Source organism: Podarcis liolepis (assembly GCF_965112155.1).
Source record: "Podarcis liolepis genome assembly, chromosome: Z".
Lineage (NCBI taxonomy): Eukaryota > Metazoa > Chordata > Lepidosauria > Squamata > Lacertidae > Podarcis > Podarcis liolepis.
Window position 1 is genome coordinate 50,709,156 of NC_139570.1, and position 20,971 is coordinate 50,730,126.

The 20,971-nt window shown below is 51.1% G+C and overlaps 1 protein-coding gene across 1 annotated transcript in view; it reads right to left on the bottom strand.

The window, feature by feature from the left end:
* Window positions 1-20,971, bottom strand: part of NR5A1 (nuclear receptor subfamily 5 group A member 1) — a 50,175-nt gene that overhangs the window by 21,912 nt on the left and 7,292 nt on the right. The window contains exons 2-3 of the mRNA XM_083485934.1: window positions 20,481-20,622; window positions 12,298-13,043 (exon numbers count right to left, since the gene is read on the bottom strand). Coding sequence (XP_083342060.1) covers window positions 12,298-13,043; window positions 20,481-20,622 — 888 coding nt within the window. The remainder of the gene's footprint in view (window positions 1-12,297; window positions 13,044-20,480; window positions 20,623-20,971) is intronic.

Sequence of the window (20,971 nt, forward strand, 5' to 3'; positions counted from 1 at the left end):
ATTGGAAGATATTGGAAGACAGAGAAAAGTTAAACTATGGGGCTTCCTGCTACAGGAGGCAGTAATGGCCACCGACTTGGATGGCTTGAATAGAGGACCGAGCAAATTCATGGAGGAGGTAGAGAGGGCTGTCAATGTCTTCTAGTCAGGATGCTGCCAAAGTTTCCCATCCGAGGCACCTGAGAGCAGGATGGTGGACTCAATGGACCACTGGCCTGATGCAGCAGCCGCTTCTTGTGCTGTTATGATCACTCAAAATGAAACGTGTCCACAAGTCTCTCTGAGAGGCTGCTACGGATGCAGCCACTGCAGCGGGGGGGGGGGGAGTTGCAGAGGGCACAATTATTTGGTGAAGATTGGATGCGTCCCCTCGACAATTGGGAAGGGACAAAGCTGGGCCAGGAGATGACAATCAAAACCTTTCACAAATTGAAGGTGTTAATAAGAGGTTAACACCCTTCAGATGTCGCAGCGACTGACCTCTCCCCTCCCCCAGCCACCACCAAGATCATCAGGAAAACAAGATGTTGTTTAATTGCCTGCCTAGATGTCAGCCAGCACAACAGGCTTGCGACTTTCTCCTTCCCCTTCTCAGTCCCAAGAACTGGCTGTGCAGGACATTTAACCCTGCCTAAAAGAAAGCAAAAAATGCAAATGTGCGTCCTTGCGCAGCCTTCCCTACAGATGTTATCAGACTACAACTCCCGTCATCGCTGCAGACCTCTAGCCATGTTGGCTGGGGTCAACATGAATCTGTCAATTTCAGTTTCTTGTTTTTCTAATATTAAATTCAGCTTTCCACATTTCCACAAGTAAAAAAAATAAGAAATCCTCATGAAAATTCATCAGCATTTAATTGTGAATTTCACCTAATAAGCACTATTTTTTTAGATGCAACTTTGATGAACTTAAAACATCTCTGCAATCAGTTCCCCCTAACATAATGCATTTTTACATCTAATTTTATTAATGCATGCCTTTTAGGCACAATTCCTCCTAATGTATGCATTATTGTACACACTGGATGGGGAACTGCATTACTTAATTCAGAGAAGTACGAATTTTGAAAGATAATTGTGTTTCAGCTCACTTGGAATCACAGATTTGTAGGGCTGGAAGGGACCCCAAGGGCCATCTAGTCCATCCCCCCTGCAATGCGGGAATCTCAGCTAAAGAATCCATGACTGATGGCCACCCAACTTCTGCTTAAAAACCTCCATGGAGAGTGAACCACCTTCTGGGGAAATCTGTTCCACTGTTGGATAGCTCTTACTGTCAGAAAAGTCTTCCCTAATGTTTAGGCTGAGTCTCCTTTCTTGTAACTTGAATCTGATAGTTTGGTTCCTACCATCTGGAGCAGCTTGCCCTATCTTCCAACGACCCTTCCGATATCTGAATATGGCCACCTCAGTCTCCACTTCTCCAGTCTAAACACCACCATATCCCTCAGACATTCATTTTAAGTCTGGGTCGCAAGAGACTTTATCTTCGGTCGCTTTCCTCTGACCCCATTCCAGCTTCTCAAAATCCTTCTTCAGGATATTGTATTGGTTCAAGTTGTGTGGACTGGGTACTTTTCCATCAAAATGCAGACAAAATATCACCTCTCCCTTATAGTTAATGGGAGTGGAGATTCCCCTATTCCAAGGGAAACAGGTGCTTTCTTCTGGGTTTAGCTCAACCAGATTCAAAAACCATCCACATAAGTTAAGCACAAACTCCACAGCGGAAAGGATGTCCCCACCTGCCCCAGCCAAAAATCTATAGGCAAACCAACAAAATGAGCCCATCCAGATGGAGCCGTAAATGTATCATAACTTTCAGTTTTAGTATCAGATAATATTGCTGTTGTTGTTCCTGTAGACACATTGCTATAAGAAGCGAGGGTACATTACATTATTACTGTTTTTTAATTGTTCTGGTGTATTTTGCTATTTTGCCGGGGAAGCTATGGTTTTCCCAGTAGTGACGTATGGAAGTGAGAGCTGGACCATAAAGAAGGCTGATCGCCGGAGAATTGATGCTTTTGAATTCTGGTGCTGGAGGAGACTCTGGAGAGTCCCATGGACTGCAAGAAGATCCAACCTATCCATTCTGAAGGAAATCAGCCCTGAGTGCTCACTGGAAGGACAGATCCTGAAGCTGAGGCTCCAAGACTTTGGCCGCCTCATGAGAAGAGAAGGCTCCCTGAAAAAGACCCTGATGTTGGGAAAGATGGAGGGCACAAGGAGAAGGGGACGGCAGAGGACGAGATGGTTGGACAGTGTTCTCAAAGCTGCCAGCATGAGTTTGACCAAACTGCGGGAGGCAGTGGAAGACAGGAGTGCCTGGCGTGCTCTGGTCCAGGGGGTCATGAAGAGGCGGACACGACTAAACAACTTAAGAAGTGAATGTTCCGGTTTTTTAATATTCTTTGGAAGCTGAATGTCCGACGTGGCTTCTGTGGCTTCTGATTGAGTGCAGGAAGCTCTTGCAGCCAATCAGAAGTCGTGCCTTGGTTGTTGAACATTTTCAGAAGTTGAGCAGACTCCCGGAACAGATTCCGTTCAACAACCAAGGTACGACTGTAATGCAATCCTATGTGGCATCAACAGAAGTCTAGTGTCCTATTGGAAGTCATAGTATTGCTCTATTCTGCCTTGGTCAGATCCCACCTGGATTCTTGTGTCCAGTTCTGGGTGCGACAATTTAAGAAGGATGTTGACAAGTTGAAATGTGTGCAGGGGAGGGGGACCAAGAAGATCAACGGTCTCAAAACCAGTGCTATTTTTCCAGAAAACAAGGTGCTGCAACTCACCCTGAACGCCTCTATTGTTCTCTTATAATGGCAGTGGTTCCCACCTGAGAGGTGCAGGAACTAAGTTCTGGTGAGTTCCATGGGGGGGGGAGCTCTGTTCACAATCAAGACTGATGATGAAAGCTTGAAGGATTTGGGGATGTTTAGCCTGGAGAAGAAAAGACTAAGAGGTGAAGGGATAGCCGTCTTCAAATATATGAAGGCTTGTCACTTGGCAGATGAAGCAATCTGCTTTTCTGCTGCTCTGATGGGTGGGACCTGAACCAATGGATTCAACTTCTTAAAAAATGGGGTTCCAACAAAACACTAGAAAGAACTTTCTAACAGTAAGAACTGTCCAGCAGTGGAATAGACTACCTGGGAAGGTGGTGGTGGGATCTCCTTCTTTGAAGGTTTTTAAGCAGAGTTGGGTTTGGCCATCTGTCCTGGATGTTTTAGCTGAGATTCCTGCTTTGCAGGGGGCTGGACTAGATGACCCCCAGGGTCCCTTCCAACTCTACAATTCTATGATTCTATGAAGATAATTACAGCCATGGCCCTCCTTTGCAAACCATCCCACTACAGTCTCTCCAATGAGCTTTCAAAGTATTTATCAGACACAGGAGAGTCCCAGGGAAGAAGAGCTTCCATCAGGAAACTAGCCACAGATCTCGGAAGCGAACTAAGTTCCAAAACTGGTCATGATGGTATCAGTAGAGGTGTAAAATTTCCAGAAATCTTGATGCCATGAGAAAAAAATGTTTCCCCCCTGTTTTTTTCCAGAAAAAAATAGAAATCTTGGGGAAACTGAAAAAATGTTCAGTGTGGAGTAGTTTTACAAATTGCGTGAAATGCAATGTATATGAAAGTATTATGCTTGCGATAAAATGGGGTAAGCAGCCCGATTTCCCTCAAAAGCAACAAAAAAAGCAAGAAACCATCAACATAAAAAATAATCAGATTTGCCCCTTAGCACCAACAGCAAATGAAGTTAAGGTCCACCTCAATATTTAAGCTCCATAGAAGGTCTACCCTTTGAGTAGAGCTTTAAAAAGAAAAGAAACAGAAGACACAACATATACATGCAGTTTCTTCTATCTCATTTTCTGAACTACTGCTGTCATTTTCCATTTCTTCTTCGTCTTCCTATTTGTCATTTTTCTCATGGACTTCTAAAAAACAGCTTTCAATTTTTCTGCATGCCAGGCCCAGAAGTAACCCACATCCGGTTACTGAATAGTATGTTGCACTAAGGCTCAAACTCTGTTTGAAAGGAAAGGGAGTGTGTGAGGGTTTTTAAATTGAATTTGTGATTATATATTATAAACCGCATGGTAGTAAGAGAGCTCCTAAACAGTTAACAAAGATATACAACAGAACATTAAAACGATTGATAAAACACAGTTAAAAGCAGGTATTTAAGAGTATTCAAAAGGTGATTAAAGTCAGCAGTGGTTAAAAGGAAGCAAATCGCATGCAGCTTCTACGCGATCAGGTGTTTACAACAGCCTTAATGAAAATGTTTTGAGCCGTTGCTGGAAAGAGTACAGTGAGAGCACCTGCCTGGTGTCAGTTGACAGGGAGCTCTAAAAGGGGGGTGCTGGAAGGCCTGGGGGGGACGGAAAAATTTGGGGGGACGGGCTTTTTTCTGGTTTTTGCCAAAGCCATTTTTTTCAAGAAAAATTGAAAAAAAGAAATGTGTGGAATATTCAAACTATATCAAACTATTTAAAAAAAACATTCTGGGGGGAAACGGCTTTGGGGGAAAATGGAAAAAAACTGGGGGGGGGTCGATTTTCCTGGGTTTTTTCCAGGCCTTCCCATCTCTAGGTATCAGGGTGGTTATAGGTTATCCCGCTTTCAGGACAGTTTGCCCCTGCAGAAGTTTCAGGGAGCAAAACTGGGGCATGCCCCATAACTTCCTGCCGAAATCCTATAGTATTTCATACCAGAACTGTGATGGCTATTGTGTGGAGCAGTGGGCTGGGGGGTCTTTTCATTCAGCATCTGTTGCACAAGAGTTGCTCATTCAGTAACACTGCAGAACAACTAATAAACTAGAATGATATTGGGACAGTCCGGTGCAACTCCACCACGAACGCACTCTTACTGTGCCAGTGAAATGCTGCAAAGTAGAACCCACACACCAGTCTGGAGGGAGGGACCAGACACTGCAATTGTCCAATATATCCGCAGAAGGGGGTCTTTGCTTCTATCCCCAAGGCATGTTCCTGCCTTCTCCAATTATTTCAGAGTCGCTATTGCAAAACATTTTCCCTCTCCCACAGTTTGAACACAAAACCACTCCCCCCTGTGTCGACTCATCAATTCACAGCACTGATCACTTGCACAGTACTAATATCTTCAAATGTTTTATCATTTATTATTATTATTAGCATTAGCATTAGCATTAGCATTATTATTAGCATTAAAAAGGTAAAGGGACCCCTGACCATTAGGTCCCGTCGTGGCCGACTCTGGGGTTGCGGCGCTCATCTCGCTTTATTGGCGGAGGGAGCCGGCGTACAGCATCCGGGTCATGTGGCCAGCATGACTAAGCCACTTCTGGTGAACCAGAGCAGCACACAGAAACGCCATTTACCTTCCCACCGGAGTGGTATCTATTTATCTACTTGCACTTTGATGTGCTTTCGAACTGCTAGGTGGGCAGGAGATGGGACTGAGCAATGGGAGCTCACCCCGTCGTGGGGATTCGAACTGGCGACCTTCTGATCGGCAAGTCCTAGGCTCTGTAGTTTAACCCACAGCGCCACCCGCGTCCCATATTATTAGCATTAGCATTTATATCCCAACTTTCCCCCCAAGAAGCTCAAGGTGGTGTACATGGTTTTCTCCCCTTCCTCATTCAATTCCCACGACAACCCTGTGAGGTGGGTTGGGCTGAGAGAGGCAGTGAATGGACTGAGGTCTCACTCAGTGAGCTTCATGGCAGCCAGGTCGGGATCTGAACCCTGCTCTCTCCCAGGTCTTAGTCTGACACTCTTAATGACTATGCTGGTTCTTGTAGGCAGCCTCAGATTTCTCCATCCACACCCTGCTGGCCACTCAAATACAAATCACGAGACCTCAGCCCAGACCAAGCCACAGCACCCATCCGGTCAGGTCCCCACTGCTGGGAGCCACCCTCAAGCCCCCCATCGCCAGGAGAAATCCATCTCTATATAATTTATTAAATTATAGGTTGTCAGTGGAAGAGGAGAGAAGAGCCCCAACCCAGGACAACCCCAAGAGCAATCTATTCCACCTCCCTGCCCAGACACTCCATCCCCGCAAATCTTCCTTCAAGCCTTGACACATCTCATCTCAGCTCACTTAAGAGAGGGTATTTATGGGTATCAGCTCTGACCTCTCCCCCCGCCCCCACCTATCCCTCGCCACACACCTCCCTCCATAAACAAGAAACCGCCTCCCCGCCCCCCGCCCAAATCTCCCCTGGCCTGGCCGGTTATTAGTCTTGCCTCCTGAAGGCCAGCGGAGCCTGTAACTCTCCGGCGCTTGACACCCCAGGAACAGCAGCACATCACTCTTGCCCGCAGATTGGCAGGCGAGGCTCTCGTTTGTCAGAGTCGGACTGACAGAATTACTAGCCCTTAAATGAAACGATATATCTGGGAGGTTAAATCTGATTTCAATCTGGCTGCCCTGGGAGAAGGCGGGTGGGGTGGGGGGGTGAGGGGCAGAATATTGCACTGGGAACTGGTGTCAAGAGGCCAATTAGCCCAGTGGCAACACAGCCAGTCCCCTCGGCCTTCTGCACAATTATGTACCAAAAGGGGTTGGGGAGGCTGGAGGGTTCTGACATGCTGGCACAGCTTGGGGCCATTGCAGAGTTTGGGGGCTGCTGCAGTCCCTGAAGGAAAGGAGCGGTTTGGGAGGGGTTACAAAGGGCAGCCTGGCTTCAAACTCAGGGTTCGGAAGCACCCAGGGCTGGCCAGGAGGACATTCACAAGAACATCAGAGTCTCCTGGATGAGGCCAATGGCCCACCTTGCCCAGTGACCCACCAGATGCCCTCTCTGGGAAACCTGTGAAGGACATGAACCCGAGAGCCAGTGGCGGAGGAAGGGGGCTGTGGTGGGTGCAGCCCACCCGGGTGTCACCACTGAGGGGGTGACAAAATGCTGGGCGGCGCTCACTACGAGCCTGCAGCGCACCCAAGCCACGCGTCTCTCCTGGGAGAGACGTGGTGATTGGGCGCATGCAGGCTCTGCTCTGCCCAAACGGTCCCCCCCGCTACCTCCCCCCACCTGCAAGGCGGCTGAGTGGGAGGAGGCAGGCAGACTCTGGAGGCCTCGCGGTGTGCCCTGCCCCTGTGTGTGCTGCCCCAGGCGCCCAAGCGGCCTCCTCCGCCGCTGCCAAGAGCATCTCTCTCCCCTCCTGCAATTTCCAGCAACTGGTATTCAACAGCATTGTTGCCTCTGAGTGTGGGAGGCAGAACACAGGCATCAGGGCTGGTAGCCGTGAGAACGTAGGAAGACCCTGCTGGATCAGGCCCATGGCCCATCATCCCAAGGGGAAACCCACAACCAGGCCTTAAGCCCAAGAGCAGCCAGCCCTCTTCCCTGCTGCAGCTTCCACCCAGTGGCATCGCTGTCCTCCATGAAGAGACATGCCTCTTTTGCAGGAACAGAGCATGCATGTTGCTGGGAGAACAGCGCACGGCTAGAGAATGGCTTGGTCCCAATCCAGACATCTAGTCTTCTTTGGGCTGGCACTTCTGCACCACATCAGGCTGCCCAGGCCCTGGCTAAGTTTCTGACTGTTGCACCGCTTTGGGAACTGAAGTTCTGGGAGAGAGAAGGCTCCCCTAGTGACTCTTAGCACCCTTAAAAACTACAACTCCCAGAATTCTCGGGGGAAGCCAAGGCTATTTAAAGTGGTCTAAGAGGACTTTAAAAGGGACGTGGGTGGCGCTGTGGGTTAAACCACAGAGCCTAGGACTTGCTGATCAGAAGGTTGGCAGTTCGAATCCCCATGATTTGGTGAGCTTCCGTTGCTCAGTCCCTGCTGCTGCCAACCTAGCAGTTCGAAAGCATGTCAAAGTGCAAGTAGATCAATAGGTACCACTCCAGCAGAAAGGTAAGCGGCATTTCCGTGCGCTGTTCTGGTTCGCCAGAAGCGGCTTAGTTATGCTGGCCACAAAACCCGGAAGCTGTCTGCAGACAAATGCCAGCTCCCTCGGCCTAAAGAGTGAGATGAGCGCCACAACCCCCGAGTCGGCCACGACTGGACCTAACAGTCAGGGGTCCCTTTACCTTTAAGAGGACTTTAAATCTACAGTGTGGGTCTGGCCACTAACTCTGAGCAAGGATGTAGGGCACCATCCTGCACCACTTACTCTCATCAGGGCTGAAGCAAGATTGGAGCAACGGTTCTGTGAGACAAAGTATTAACCACCAAGTTGTCTGCTCTCTCTGCCTCCCCCACCCCCCAATTAAAGTTGTAAGTTTTAAAGTAAATAAATTGCTGTGTTTGAGTGCACTGTATTGAAAACGCTGTGAAGGGGCGTTTACAGGAGGTTCCACTCCAGCAAAAGCATCAGAGGAGGCTGGTATATTTCCATTTCAGTACCTGATGACTCACCTCTGGAAACATCAGCTGGAAGCTGAAATTTGGGGAGCCATGGCATGTGCCTGCTGCAGATGGCTAGGAGCAGCAGTTGTTGCAGAAGATCTGCATTGATGAACCAGCACAGAATCTCCCTCCAGGATCAGAGAGAGGGAAGTCCATTGAACTACATCAAGGACTGAAGCCCACCTCCTGTTTGCAATGTCTTTCTTTGATATTCTGCAGTGTTTGTCTTAGTGTGGCTAGTATTGAGATAAGTTCTGAAGCTCATTATTGTGGTGGAGAGATTTCATTTCCACACAAAGTCCAGATCAGGGACTAATACTGTACCTCCCCCTCACCATGTTCAAGCCCCCATTTCTGGGGAGAGGAGGCTGTGTCTTTGAAGACGGGAACTGTGATGTCTACATCACAGTAAAGAGAGATTAGCAATAGCTGGGGAATGACTTTTGTCCTAGAACAAGATTAGCCTTCCTGTCTATTCCAGAGGATTTGGGGCTTGCAGGCCAGCAGCCCATTTCCCAGAGTGGCCAACAGATGCCCCTGGGAAGACCACAAGCCGGACATTTGCAGGGTGGGGGGATGTTAGCAGTTCTCTCCCACTGTTGAGCCCCAGGTAACTAGTATTCACTCTGGATGTGCCATCATGACTAGTAGCCACTGTTCACCTTACACCCCACACATTTCCCTAACCCCCCTTTTACTGCTATATTACATTTGCCGTATTTTTCGCGCTATAAGACCATAAGATGCACCTAGTTTTAGAGGAGGAGAACAAGAAAAAAATGTTCTCTCCCTCTCTGCTCAGTGTCTCTCCAGCAAAGCGGGAGGAGATACGGAAGGGGCTCCATTTCTCCTCCTGCTTCGCTGAAGGGGCGCTGCGCAGAGAGGGAAAGCTGTGGAGCGCCTCTCCAGCGAAGCGAAGCCAGGAGAGCAAGAGGGATTGATCCCTCTTGCTCTCCTGGCTTCAGCGAAAGCTGCGCAGCCTGCATTCGCCCTATAAGACGCACACACATTTCCCCTTACTTTTTAGGAGGGGGAAAGTGCATCTTATAGAGCAAAAAATACGGTATATTCCACCTTGGCCTCCATGGTTCCCCTTGGCTCCCCTCTATTTTATTCTCAAAACTACCCTGTGAGGTACACACTAGTGTTAAGTTTGTCATAATTTCAGGACAAACTGCCTAGAGAATTTTATTCCCAATCTACTGTTACCTTTTTGCTAGTCTGACACTCTAACCATTACACCATGCTGTCCCAAGTTGGTGAGCACTGGTATTGAAAACAGGTGTTGGAGATCACCTTTCCCCCCGCCCCCCAGGCAGGAGAACCCTCTGAAGCCGTCATGGTTGCAGTTTTGAACAAGGCCTGAAGGAGCTTGCTAAGCGGCTTTGGTCCAGTCACTTTCCCTTACCCTAAATGACAAGGCTGTTGTGAGAATAAAGAGATAGGAAGAGAACTATGGGTAACAGCTTGAGCTCTTTGGAGGGAAAAGTGGGCTATAAATGTAAAAACAAACAAACAAATAATAAACTATTTCCTTTGCTCACACAGCATGGAATCCAGGCCCCTTCTGTTTCATCATTCACATACCCGCTAAATTCTTTTCTATCCCATAAGGCTTATGCAGGCAATTAAGAACACACCTTTCCACAGCCTTTAGCTGATTAATAATGTTAACTTTAGGGACGCGGGTGGCATTGTGGGTTAAACCACTGAGCCTAGGACTTGCCGATCAAGTTGGCGGTTCGATTCCCCGCGACGGGCTGAGCTCCCGTTGCTCAGTCCCTGCTCCTGCCAACCTAGCAGTTCGAAAGCACGTCAAAGTGCAAGTAGATAAATAGTTACTGCTCCTGCGGGAAGGTAAACGGTGTTTCCATGCGCTGCTCTGGTTCGCCAGAAGCGGCTTAGTCATGCTGGCCACATGACCCGAAAGCTGTACGCCGGCTCCCTTGGCCAATAAAGCGAGATGAGCACTGCAACCCCAGAGTCGGTCACGACTGGACCTAATGGTCAGGGGTCCCTTTACCTTTACTTTAATGTTAACTTTGTTATATAGCTTTTCTTGTATGGTTTTATGCACAATTGTTGTCATGTGCTCTGAGATTTTATTTATACATCCAAGCAATGGCCTTCCAATGGCAGACCTGTTTCGTGCAGAAGATCTTAAACCCAGATCTAAAAAGCGAAGTTGCAATCGGAGAGCAGTTTGTTGCCTGCCTGGAGTGAGGAGAGAGGGCTACAGAGATCCACCGGCCTTGGAGGAAGGCAGGCAATGAGAGCCCGGGGACCCTGGCGGTGCCTCTGGCTCCTTAACAGAGGAATCTTCCGGAGCCCCATTTGCCAGCTGAGCCCTCTTCCTCCCACATTGGCCGGACCTCAAATGAGTTATGCCCATCAATTGCCTGGCTAGTGGGTGTTTTAAAACTCTGATAGCAGTTTTAGTGGGACACTATAAAGCCACACTGGGGAGAGCTCATTTAGGTATTTTAAATGTGAAAGCCCCGTCATTGCTAATGAACACATGAATTTTCATTCATTTGAAAGCATTTCTACAGCAGCTATTGCTTTGGTCTTATTTATTATAGCCATTTCCTCAAGGGCTTGTACAGTGCAGAGGTTGGTGATCCACTGAGGAGTCCTGGGTGCAAATCTCACACCACCACAGATTCACACTGAATGACACTTTCAAGGGGGGGCAGCTCTCTGCCACTCATAATGCATTTTTTCCAAGTGGTGAATAAGCCCACCATTTAGGAAAGAGATTCCGTGCGCTGCTCTGGTTCGCCAGAAGTGGCTTAGTCCTTCTGGCCACATGATCCGGAAGCTGTCTGCGGACAAACGCCGGCTCCCTCGGCCTATAGAGCGAGATGAGCGTGCAACCCCAGAGTCATCTGCCACTGGACCTAACAGGCAGGGGTCCCTTTACCTTTCGGAAAGGGATTCGAACTCGGATTCCCCGGACCCAAGTGAGGCCCTGGATCCACTCTCAGCTGAGGGCTGAGCACAGAAGTGGCCCCTCCCCACTCTCACACGCACACCTGCCCTTCCGTAAGGTTCAGGAGGGAGACGGTCCATGTGGGTCTGTTGTTCCGCCTGGGACCCCAAAATATGGGATGAAGCAGATCCCTTCTGCACAGGCAAAGTGGACTAAGGGGAGACCATGCCTCAATATCCACACCCCTTTCCAAGCAGTGAGGGAAGCAGCCATGCCTGAAATCATACACACACTTACCTGCGGGTAAGCCCCACTGCACTCTACGGGCTTACTCTTAGGACACCTTTGGCCAAGGAGGCACCTGTGGGCCCCCCAGCCTCTGCTCGCTCTCAGCAGCCTCCCCATTCTCATTTGCAACCAGTCCAGGGGGCGGCCCTGCCTTCTGTCCCATCAGCCCAAATGGACACCAGTGACCATGGGGCACAGTGGGCAGGACATTCTTTCAGGCTGTCCCTGAGCAACTCTGAGCTGAGGTCCCTGAAAGGGCGGCTGTTGGGCGCAGCGAACAATCAGCTGCCCTTTGCCAAGGCTTCCCAGGTTCCCACCCCCGCTCGCCCACAGGGCCTGGAAGGCAAGGGGCAGCCTCGACCTCCGCAGAGAGAACTGGGCACCAGCTGCCCTTTCGCGTGGCAGCCCCTGAGCCAGGTGGGCACCTCAAAGAGGGTTCCCAAGGTAAATTACTGAGCGCAGGTGAAGCTGTGGGAGTCCTTACCTGGCAGAAGACTTACCCTGCGTTGGCTGCCGGCGCTCTGCACGTGCTCAAAGCAGGCCTCGCCCCAGCCACGGTTCAACCTTCCTCCTCACCACCCCCACCCCAAACAAAGCAACCGCTGGAAACATGCCCAAGTCGGGGAGATGTAGGTCGTGGGAAGCCATTTCCTCTAGGGGTTCGGCCCCCCCCCAGCGAAAAGCAGCAACCCCGCCCCCCCACTCACCTCCAGCTCTTTGAAGAAGATGCAGCTGCGCGCCCACTCCACGATGGCGAAGAGGGTCTGATCCGCGATCTTACACATGACGCCAAAGGCGCTGAGCTTCTCGTGGCGGGCCTTGCTCTGCTCCTCCTGCAGGCAGGCCAGGATGCGGGCCTTGAGTTGCGCCTCGTCGGGCTCATGCTGCAGCAGCTTCAGGATCACGTCGGGCAAGTCGCCCCCAGTGGCTGCGGAGCCGCCGCTGGGGTAGACCTCCGGGTAGGGGTACGGCGGGGCTGCCTCGTTTGGATGCGTCGCGTATGGGTCCGGGAACTCAGACTTGATGGCCCGGTTGGCGAAGGACTGGTAGTGGTAACCCGAGAGCGGCCCGTGACCCGAGGGCACCGGCATGGCCAGCGCGGGCGTCCCGTAGGAGCTGCGCTCGTAGTCGACGGGCGCCATGGCGGTGGAGCTGCTTATCCCGTTGCCACCGCCACCGCTGCCGGAGCTGCTGCCGCCGCTGCCGGACGGGGGCAGCGCCTTTGCCACCCCAGGCTGGTGGTGGTGGTGGCTCAGGCCGTGCAGCGAGGCCGACAGCCCGCCGTACTCCGCGGCCGCCTGCACCGGGGACACGATGGGCGGCTGGGCCGCCGACTCCAGTTTGAAGCTGTTGGCGCGGATCAGCGCCTTCTTCTGCTGCTTCATGGCTCGGTCCCGCTTGTACATGGGCCCGAACTTGTTCCGGCCACCCCGCATGCGGTCGGCGCGCACGGCTGGAGGGAGGAGGGAGGGAGGAGGGAGGAGAAGAAGGGGCAAAGGGAGAGAAAGCGGGGAAAAGGCGTCAGACAAAATCCGACCAGGAAGGCCCAGGCTGCGTTCAAACGACTGCACGCGGGGTGGGGGAACGCCACGAATCTGGCCCCTGCTCCGCCCCGCTTTGGCGACACTGCAGGTTGCGTGCACGCTGTGACTTTGAAACACGTTTGAATTTAAACAGGGCGTGCTGGCTAGCCCTTTTAATGCGCATCTGAACACTGTGTGGATGCTAGACCCTCGGGGCTTCAGGGGGAAGAGGATGACTGCAGGATGGTCCTAGTGAGGGGGGCGGAGCGCGTGGTCCTAGGCGTAAAGGCCCCTTTCCCTGTTGCTATTTCGCGCCACTGCCCGCGCCGCGACCCTCGAGCAGAGCGCAAGAATGTGTCACGGTTGTGAAACCCGCGCAGGTGCTTCTCTGCTGACCTCCCCCGGCTCCATCCCCGATGCCGACACTGTTCCCAAAAGCGCAGCAGCTGCCTTGGAAGCGCGCCCTGGAAGCGAGCGCTCTCCTCCCCCGCTTCCAAAAGAAGAAACTCGCCCCATGTCCCACCTCCCGCCCTAGTCCCTGAGAAGAGGGGAAGCGGGAGGGAGAAGCCAGAGAGGGTTCCAGCCGCCAAGAGCGACTCCCACGAACCCGGGAGAAGAGGAGGCCCGGCCATCCCGCGGGGTCCTTTGGCAGAGGACGCGGCTTCGCCTCCCACCTTCCTCCGGAGCGAGGAAGGAAGGCAGGCGGCGGCCACTGGCCGCGGAAACCCCTCTGGCGAAGCTCCTCCTGGGGCAAAGGGCCATTCGGGGCTAGTAAGCCCGAGCTGCTATTAAAAGTTGAAGCCGACTTGAAAAGGAGGAACCACGTGCTCAGGTGTTAACTTTCTGAAGGTCCTTGTTCCTACTTTGGAGGGGGAACGACCCGCCCCATCTGTGCGCCCCAGCGGTCTGCGCATGAGCTAGAAGCCAGCGGCCCAGCCAGCAGCTGACATCTGGAGGTCCAGCCAAAGACCTCGGTGGTCCGAGATGCTTTTCTGGCGCTGCCCATCCTCCAGGTGAACTTGGAAGCAGGCTGCTGGCGCAACAGCCCTCCCCAAGCTCGGAGCGCCGGGGATGAGGGGCCTGCAGCTCTCCAGAGGCTGCTGGAGCCTGGGGGCCACATCTGGAGAACCGCGGGCTCCTCGTCTCCGCTGGAGCGGAAGAGGCGCGCCAAAACTCAACTCCTCACCTCGGTCTGGTTCCTACTTCAGCGAGAACTTCTTGGTTTATGCTGTGTAATTTATTGGTTTCTGCATTCGGAAATGGTGAGCCGCCTTGGGCTCCTTGGCCAGAAAGGCGGTGCGTTACAGATTAAATCATTCAGAAAGCTGGGGAAGGGACCTCCCAGCAAAGTCCCACCAATTCCTGCAAGCCGGTCAATGGGAAATGAGAATGGGGAGTTCAGGTGTGGTCGACCCCCCGTGGCCCGTCGCTCGCCGGACTGGCAGCCAACATGGCCGTGGGCTCCCCATCTCTGCCACCCTGGGAAGCCCTCTGCCTACCGCTGAGTTTCCTCGGTGCCGCTAGCAAGATGTCTGCGCGCACCCCTGCGCAATTATGCGCCATGCCAACGATGCCCTGATTCCTCGCGTCACTCCTGCTCTCGCGCACATCCTTCCTCTTCTTTTGAGCCCTTTAAGAGCGGCTGGGGTCAGCGCCCCCTCCCTTTCCTCTAGTCCTCCCAAATCACTACACTTTCACGTTGCCTTTTGGCCTCCGTTGTTGAAGGAGCTCTTTTTAAGAGATCCGGGGTGGCATAGTGATTAGTTTACCTGGACCTGGGAGAGACCTGGGTTCAAATCCCCCCACTCGGCCTCGAAGCTCCCTGCGTGTGGCATTAGAGGCCAGTCCATAGAAGCCAACTCCTAGGGGTCGAGGTCCCTTTCCCCACCCCCTAATCAAATATTTGAGGGGGACAGTCCCCCCCCCGTTGATGGGCATTGCTACTCAAGTGATGTGTGTGATCGATTATGCGGGAAGGGGCTTAGCCCTCCCACAATATTTCATACAACTTTGCCCCCCGGGCCAGTCACTGCTTGTCACTCTAGCCTACCTCGCAGGGTTGTCGTTAGGATTAGATTGCGCCACTCTGGACGCTACGTGGATGCCACATTGAGCTCCTCCAAGAAAAAAAAAGGGATATAAATGCAATTAATTAATGAATAATGAATAAATAGCACCCGACCAGGGTGTCGTGTTGGAATGTGTGCCCCTCCTTCTCTTTCGTTCCCTTTTTCGTGCGCCCATTTGCTCCACGCAGAAGAACAGAAGAACGTGGGGCAGTTGTCTTATGCCAAGTCAGTCTATAGAGTCCTGGTCTATAGAGCTTAGTATTGTCTGCAACTGACTGGCAGCGTCTCCTCAGGAGTCTTCTCCCAGCCCTGCTTGCTGGAGATGTCCCTGGGGTCTGAGCCTGGGAGACCTTCTGAACTATAGCCCTTCTCCGCCCCTCGCGGCGACCCCTGGCGGATAAAGCCACGCGAAGCCCACCAGACACGGGCAAGGCTAAGGCCAGTCGCAAGGCATCAAAGCGTACGGGCACTCTGCATGCGCTCAAGGGCACTGCAGTGGTATTGCTAGATGGGATTAAATAGGGGAGAACTCTGTACCTCTGCCACCTTAAGCTCCTCGGAGAACGAGGTGGGATATAAATGCAAACAAATATTTTCGACTACAACTCCCATCAGCTGGGGCTGAGGGGAATTGTAGCTCAGAAACCTCCGGGGTGGGGCCCAAGGTTTCATCACAGCTGCTCCGCCAAGGCACAGAACAGAAGAATCTGGCGGACACTGGTGTCCATCTAACCCCCCGGTATTGTCTGCTGTGCTGGCACCAGCTCTCCGGCCAAGGGTCCTTTTAAGGGGGGGTGGGGGTGCCAGGGATTGAACCTGGAGCCTTTGGCATGCAAAGTGGGGGCACTTCACCACTGAGCAGATCTCTCCCCCCCCCCCCATGGCGCCTGCTGTCAGAGGGGGCTCCGGCCAGCCAGGTTCTGCGCAATGGGCGTGCCCGAGGGACTCCAGTGAGGCCCGCATCCCAGTCCACTGCTTGGCTGGACACTCAGTACTGCTCAGGATAGGAGGCTATTTCCTTGCAACGGTAGAAAAAGCTGAGCACTCACCGGAATAAATGTCCGGACTGCTGGGATTTAAACAAAAAACAAATCTGAATACAGTATTATTTTTATTCCTTTCCCCTGGGATCTCTGGAAAGGGAAGTGTCCGCTAGGGTTGTAACTTTTTTACAACCTCATGTTCCTGTAGCTTAGTTAGATGAACTTTTGCCTAAAAACAAAGGAATGAACTGTCATTTCCAAACCTTTTGAAAAAAGGTCACCCCGAAATCAATACATCGATTTCTGTATATGTAACTGTATAATGTATTATGCATAGCATGCATACAGGAAAAATGGAGCTTGCAAATTTTCTAATACATGTACTATGTTTTATACATGGTCCATCACTTCTTATTGCTGAGAATAAATTGAGGGTCTTGTGCGACATTGTAATGATTATGATTATATTTATACTCTGCCCATCCAACTGGGTTTCTCCAACCACAATTGTATATTGCCACAGAAAGAAATATTAAAAATTAAGAAGTTTAGTTGTTTGTCCAGAAATCTTTCCATATAGACCAATATCTGGATTCTTCTTGAACATTCTCAGCAGTTTTAGGAAGTTCCAGGCAGCTGTAAAAGTTATAAACAGTTCCATGAAGCTTTAAAAAGTGCTCATAGTTATGAGTAGTAACTTTACATATACAATGTTTCCAACTTTTCATTTCAGGGCAAGCTTTTTCCATAACTGAGAATAATTAGTCCCTTTTTCAGTGTTTTTAAGCAAAAGTGCATCCCTTTATGATACAGGAAATTGTTACACCCCTACTGCCCACATAAACACACAGACACCCCTTCTTGGCACTGCCTGCTTTCATCCACATGCCTTGGGATATGTGTGGAGGGTGCTTCTGAGCATATACAAAGTACCCCCCCATACACGAAAACCCTGTCTCCACCGGCTTATCACACAGCTCACCCATGAGCGTGCCTGAGTCTGGATGTGCAACTGGAGAGGGTGAGGGGTGTGTAGAAAAACAGTCACCCTTCACCAAATTTGAAAATTGCAATGGATAGAGGAGGGAAGGGATTAGATGTTAATTATACTCTATATTGCTTAATGTAGGTTATCAATGGATCTATGGAACCCCCTCAAAAAGATATGGGAGCTAGATATTCGCACACAAATTATTCCCAAGGATGGGAATAAAATTTGGGGATCACAGCCCTTAAAAATCTGCTTCCAGATTTCTTTGGGAAAACTCCTTGAAATTATTGCACAGATCTTATTGCACTCCTTTGCAAATGTCAAAAATATTTCCTTCTTTATCACCTACTAGTTGGAGGGACTCCAATAAACTTCGTACATATTACCATTTACTGTAATTTGGGGCAAGATTTTTGGAATTTATTCTTGACATGAATGATAAATATTGCTAAAGAAACTATTGTTCGTTGCCCAAAATTAATGTTACTGAATATTTTTGACGATGCAGATGTAAATGTATTGTCAAAAGAAGTGGTCTTCTATATGACCTTGGCCGCATGAATAAGACAGTTTGAGCATATAATGCCAACTGTGGCTCAACTGGCTGCCAGCCACTTAGTTTTCAGGCCCAGTTCAGTGCTGGATTTGACCTACAAAGCCTTAAATGGCGCAGGAGCACAACTCGTCAAGGACCACTTCTGTCCAGAAGCTCTGAGGCCCTTCTTCATGTGTCCCCTCCACGAGAGGTCCAGAGGGCGGCAAGATGAGAAGGGGCCTTTTCTGTGTTGGCTCCCCACTTGTGGGACGCTCTCCCCATGGGGGGGGGGCTAGCCTGGTGCCATCTCTACATATCTTTACGTGCCAGGCAAAAACATTCCTCTTCAGCCAGTTTTTAGATATGCTGTAAGCCGCCCAAAGTGGCTGGGGAAACCAAACCAGGTGGAGTGAGGTATAATCATCACCTGTGGCCTTTTAAGCTGTGGGGAGATATTGTTTTTTAATTGTTACTAAGGAATGTGTTTTTTGAGATTTTATATTGTAAAGTGCCCTGTGACCCTCGGAAGAAGGGCAGCCTAGAAATGTAATTAATTTACTAATTAATATTAATAATAATTGCAACTCAGTGGGAAACAGCCCAAAATCTTACACTGGACGCTTTGTACCACACTACTCTGGGATACAGCTTTAATGGAGAGAAACGCACATATTTGAGATTTTCACAACGAGTAGAACCTCCGGACACTTGTATATGATTTGGCATTGCTTTATGACATAGGCAACAGAACCATCCTGTTCAAGACGACTCTCCTCCCCGCAAGCCTGGCAACTATGGAACTAGCCTTCATGATCTGATAAAACTGGTAGCCTTTACTTGGGGTTTCTTGAAAGGGTTCCCCAGGGGTCATCTAGTCCAACCCCTGGAATCACAACTACGGAACCCCTGACAGGTGGCTCTCCGGCCTCCGAGGAAGCAGAGACCACCACCTCCCGCGGGAGACCCTTCCACCCTCGAACAGCTTTGGCCGCCATAAATTTCTTCCTGGCGCTGAGCCTGAATGGATCTCCTGCCTTGTCGCTTGAAGCCATGAGTTCGGGTCCTGCCCTCCGGAGCAGGAAAAAACAAGCATGGTCCATTTTCCATGCGACAGCCCTTTAGGTATTTGAAGATGGCTCTCACGTGATCTTTCTGTGTGTTTATTTTTATCCTGTTTTTATTATTTGAAACCCCAATTGGTTCCCGGAGACACGTGTCCTTCCAGACCTAGACTACTATGCTGTGGAGCAACCTCCCCCGGGACCCGCGCCCAGCCTCGCCCCCTCCTTTCCACCCCATGGAGGAATTTGCTTTCACTTTATGTCGCTCAGAGCCTCCGCCCCATCCTGCTCTCCGCTCTGCTCTCCAAGGCAGAAAAGTCCCCGAACGTGACAGCAAACCCGCAGCGGAAACGGAGCTGGGAAGTCGGGTTTTTAAACTGGGAGTACCAGCAAATAGTGTGCATTGAATCGATACTGAGGCTTTTTAATCGCTAGGCTCTAAATGGGAAATATACCAGTCTTCAGACCACTCAGTGGAAACAGAGCTGGACAGTCGGCCTTTAAAAGCAATATAAAAATAAATGCGGGGTTTTTTCAGGACTTCTCCAGCAAAGCGCGCCGAGCATCAGGCATTGGGCCTGGGCAATGAGACGGGGGCGGACGGGACTCCCGTCAGATTTAATTGTCGCCCTATTGCTAGCCCTTCCTCAAAGAGTCAGCGTTATGACGCGGGGGGAGCACGAAACGCTCTTTGGACATAAGAGCGTCAGAAGAGGCTGCGCGGGCATTTTGCCTCAAGAACATAAGGGGAGCCCAAGGGGGGGGGGTCCAGCCCCGCATCCTGTTCTCACAGTGGCCACCCAGATACCCCCACGGGAAACACGCGAGCAGGGTCTGAGCACGTCTGAAAGCATTGCTGCCATTGCTAGCCTTATAACCCTGAATGAATTCGTCCCGCCCTCTTTTGAAGCCTTCCAGGTTGGTTACTGAGGAACCGCAAGAATACTGTCATCCTTATCCGACTTTCCCAGGGATAACGGCCTTAGGCTCAAATGGAACACGGAATTAATAGTAATAAGGATATTGTGGCTTGCAACTGAGCTTGACAGCATAGGCAGAAAAATCCCCCGGCTCCTTTGCATTTTACAGGGTCTCACTTCCGAGAGTCCTTGCAGGGTAAGGTCCCTGCCCCTCCTATAAAGAGCCACACGGGACACATGGAAACCCAGCAGAAGGAGAAGGGGGGGATTACTAGGGGACGGGGTGGGTAGAGGGGAAAGAGGCTAAATATATAAAGGAAGCAGATCTGGAACATCTCAAAAAGCCTCTTTTAAACCGCCTGGCACTGTTATTTGGGTGGACGCTGTGCGTGGAGGCGCGCTCTTCTCAAAAACGCGCCTCCAGGCCAAGGAAGGTGTTGCATTCTCACGACCTAGGCAGGAAATGCACGTATACCTATATGTTTTGCTTCCTCGTCCCCTCAGAGGTAGAAAAGCAACGGGGGTTAAGAGGGGGAACGAGGAAGAAAATTGGGTCACGTAGGGGCCACGTCGCCAGTCCTTCCACGCACTACCGCCCACGTCAAGTCCCACGTCCCCACGTCCTGTTTGGACCGGAGCGAAAGCCCTCCTGGCCGCGGTTAGCTCAGAGGCAGCAGCATCCAGGACATAGGCTGGGTGTCAGGATCTCTCCCCGCCCGCTTGGCAGAAGGCGCTTTCGCACCTGCCTTCCGTGTTGCAAAGACTCGCCCCCCTCCCGCCCGCCCACGACTCTGCCCACGGAAGTCACCTTCGAGTTTCATGCCCACCACGAGGCACTTCTGGAAGCGGCAATAGGGACACCTCTTGCGCTGCGTCTTGTCGATCTTGCAGTTCTGGTTCTCCGTACACGTGTAGTGCTTGCTGTTCTGCACGGTTCTCTTGAAGAAGCCCTGAGGGTAAGATGTGCGGGGGGGGGGGAGTGTGAGAAGTTCAAGGAGTCTGGAAGCGCGAAGAATTCCCCACAAACGGGGGTCACAGGTGGGTCCCACACCCCTCGCTTTGCAAGCCCCGCCCTGCCCAAAGCAGCTGTCACTTGGGAGGAGGATTCAAACATGCGCTCTGAGTATGCCCAGTGGAACGCTCGCTTTAGTGAATTTGCCAGACCTTCCAGAGCACAGCCTGTGATTCTGGGGAACTGACAGGGAACCCCGACACAGATGAAGCTCGGGTGCAGGCGGGAAAAGACTACGTCACCTGCTTCTTCTTGTCAGCCGATTAACATTCTGTGTCCTTTTAAAG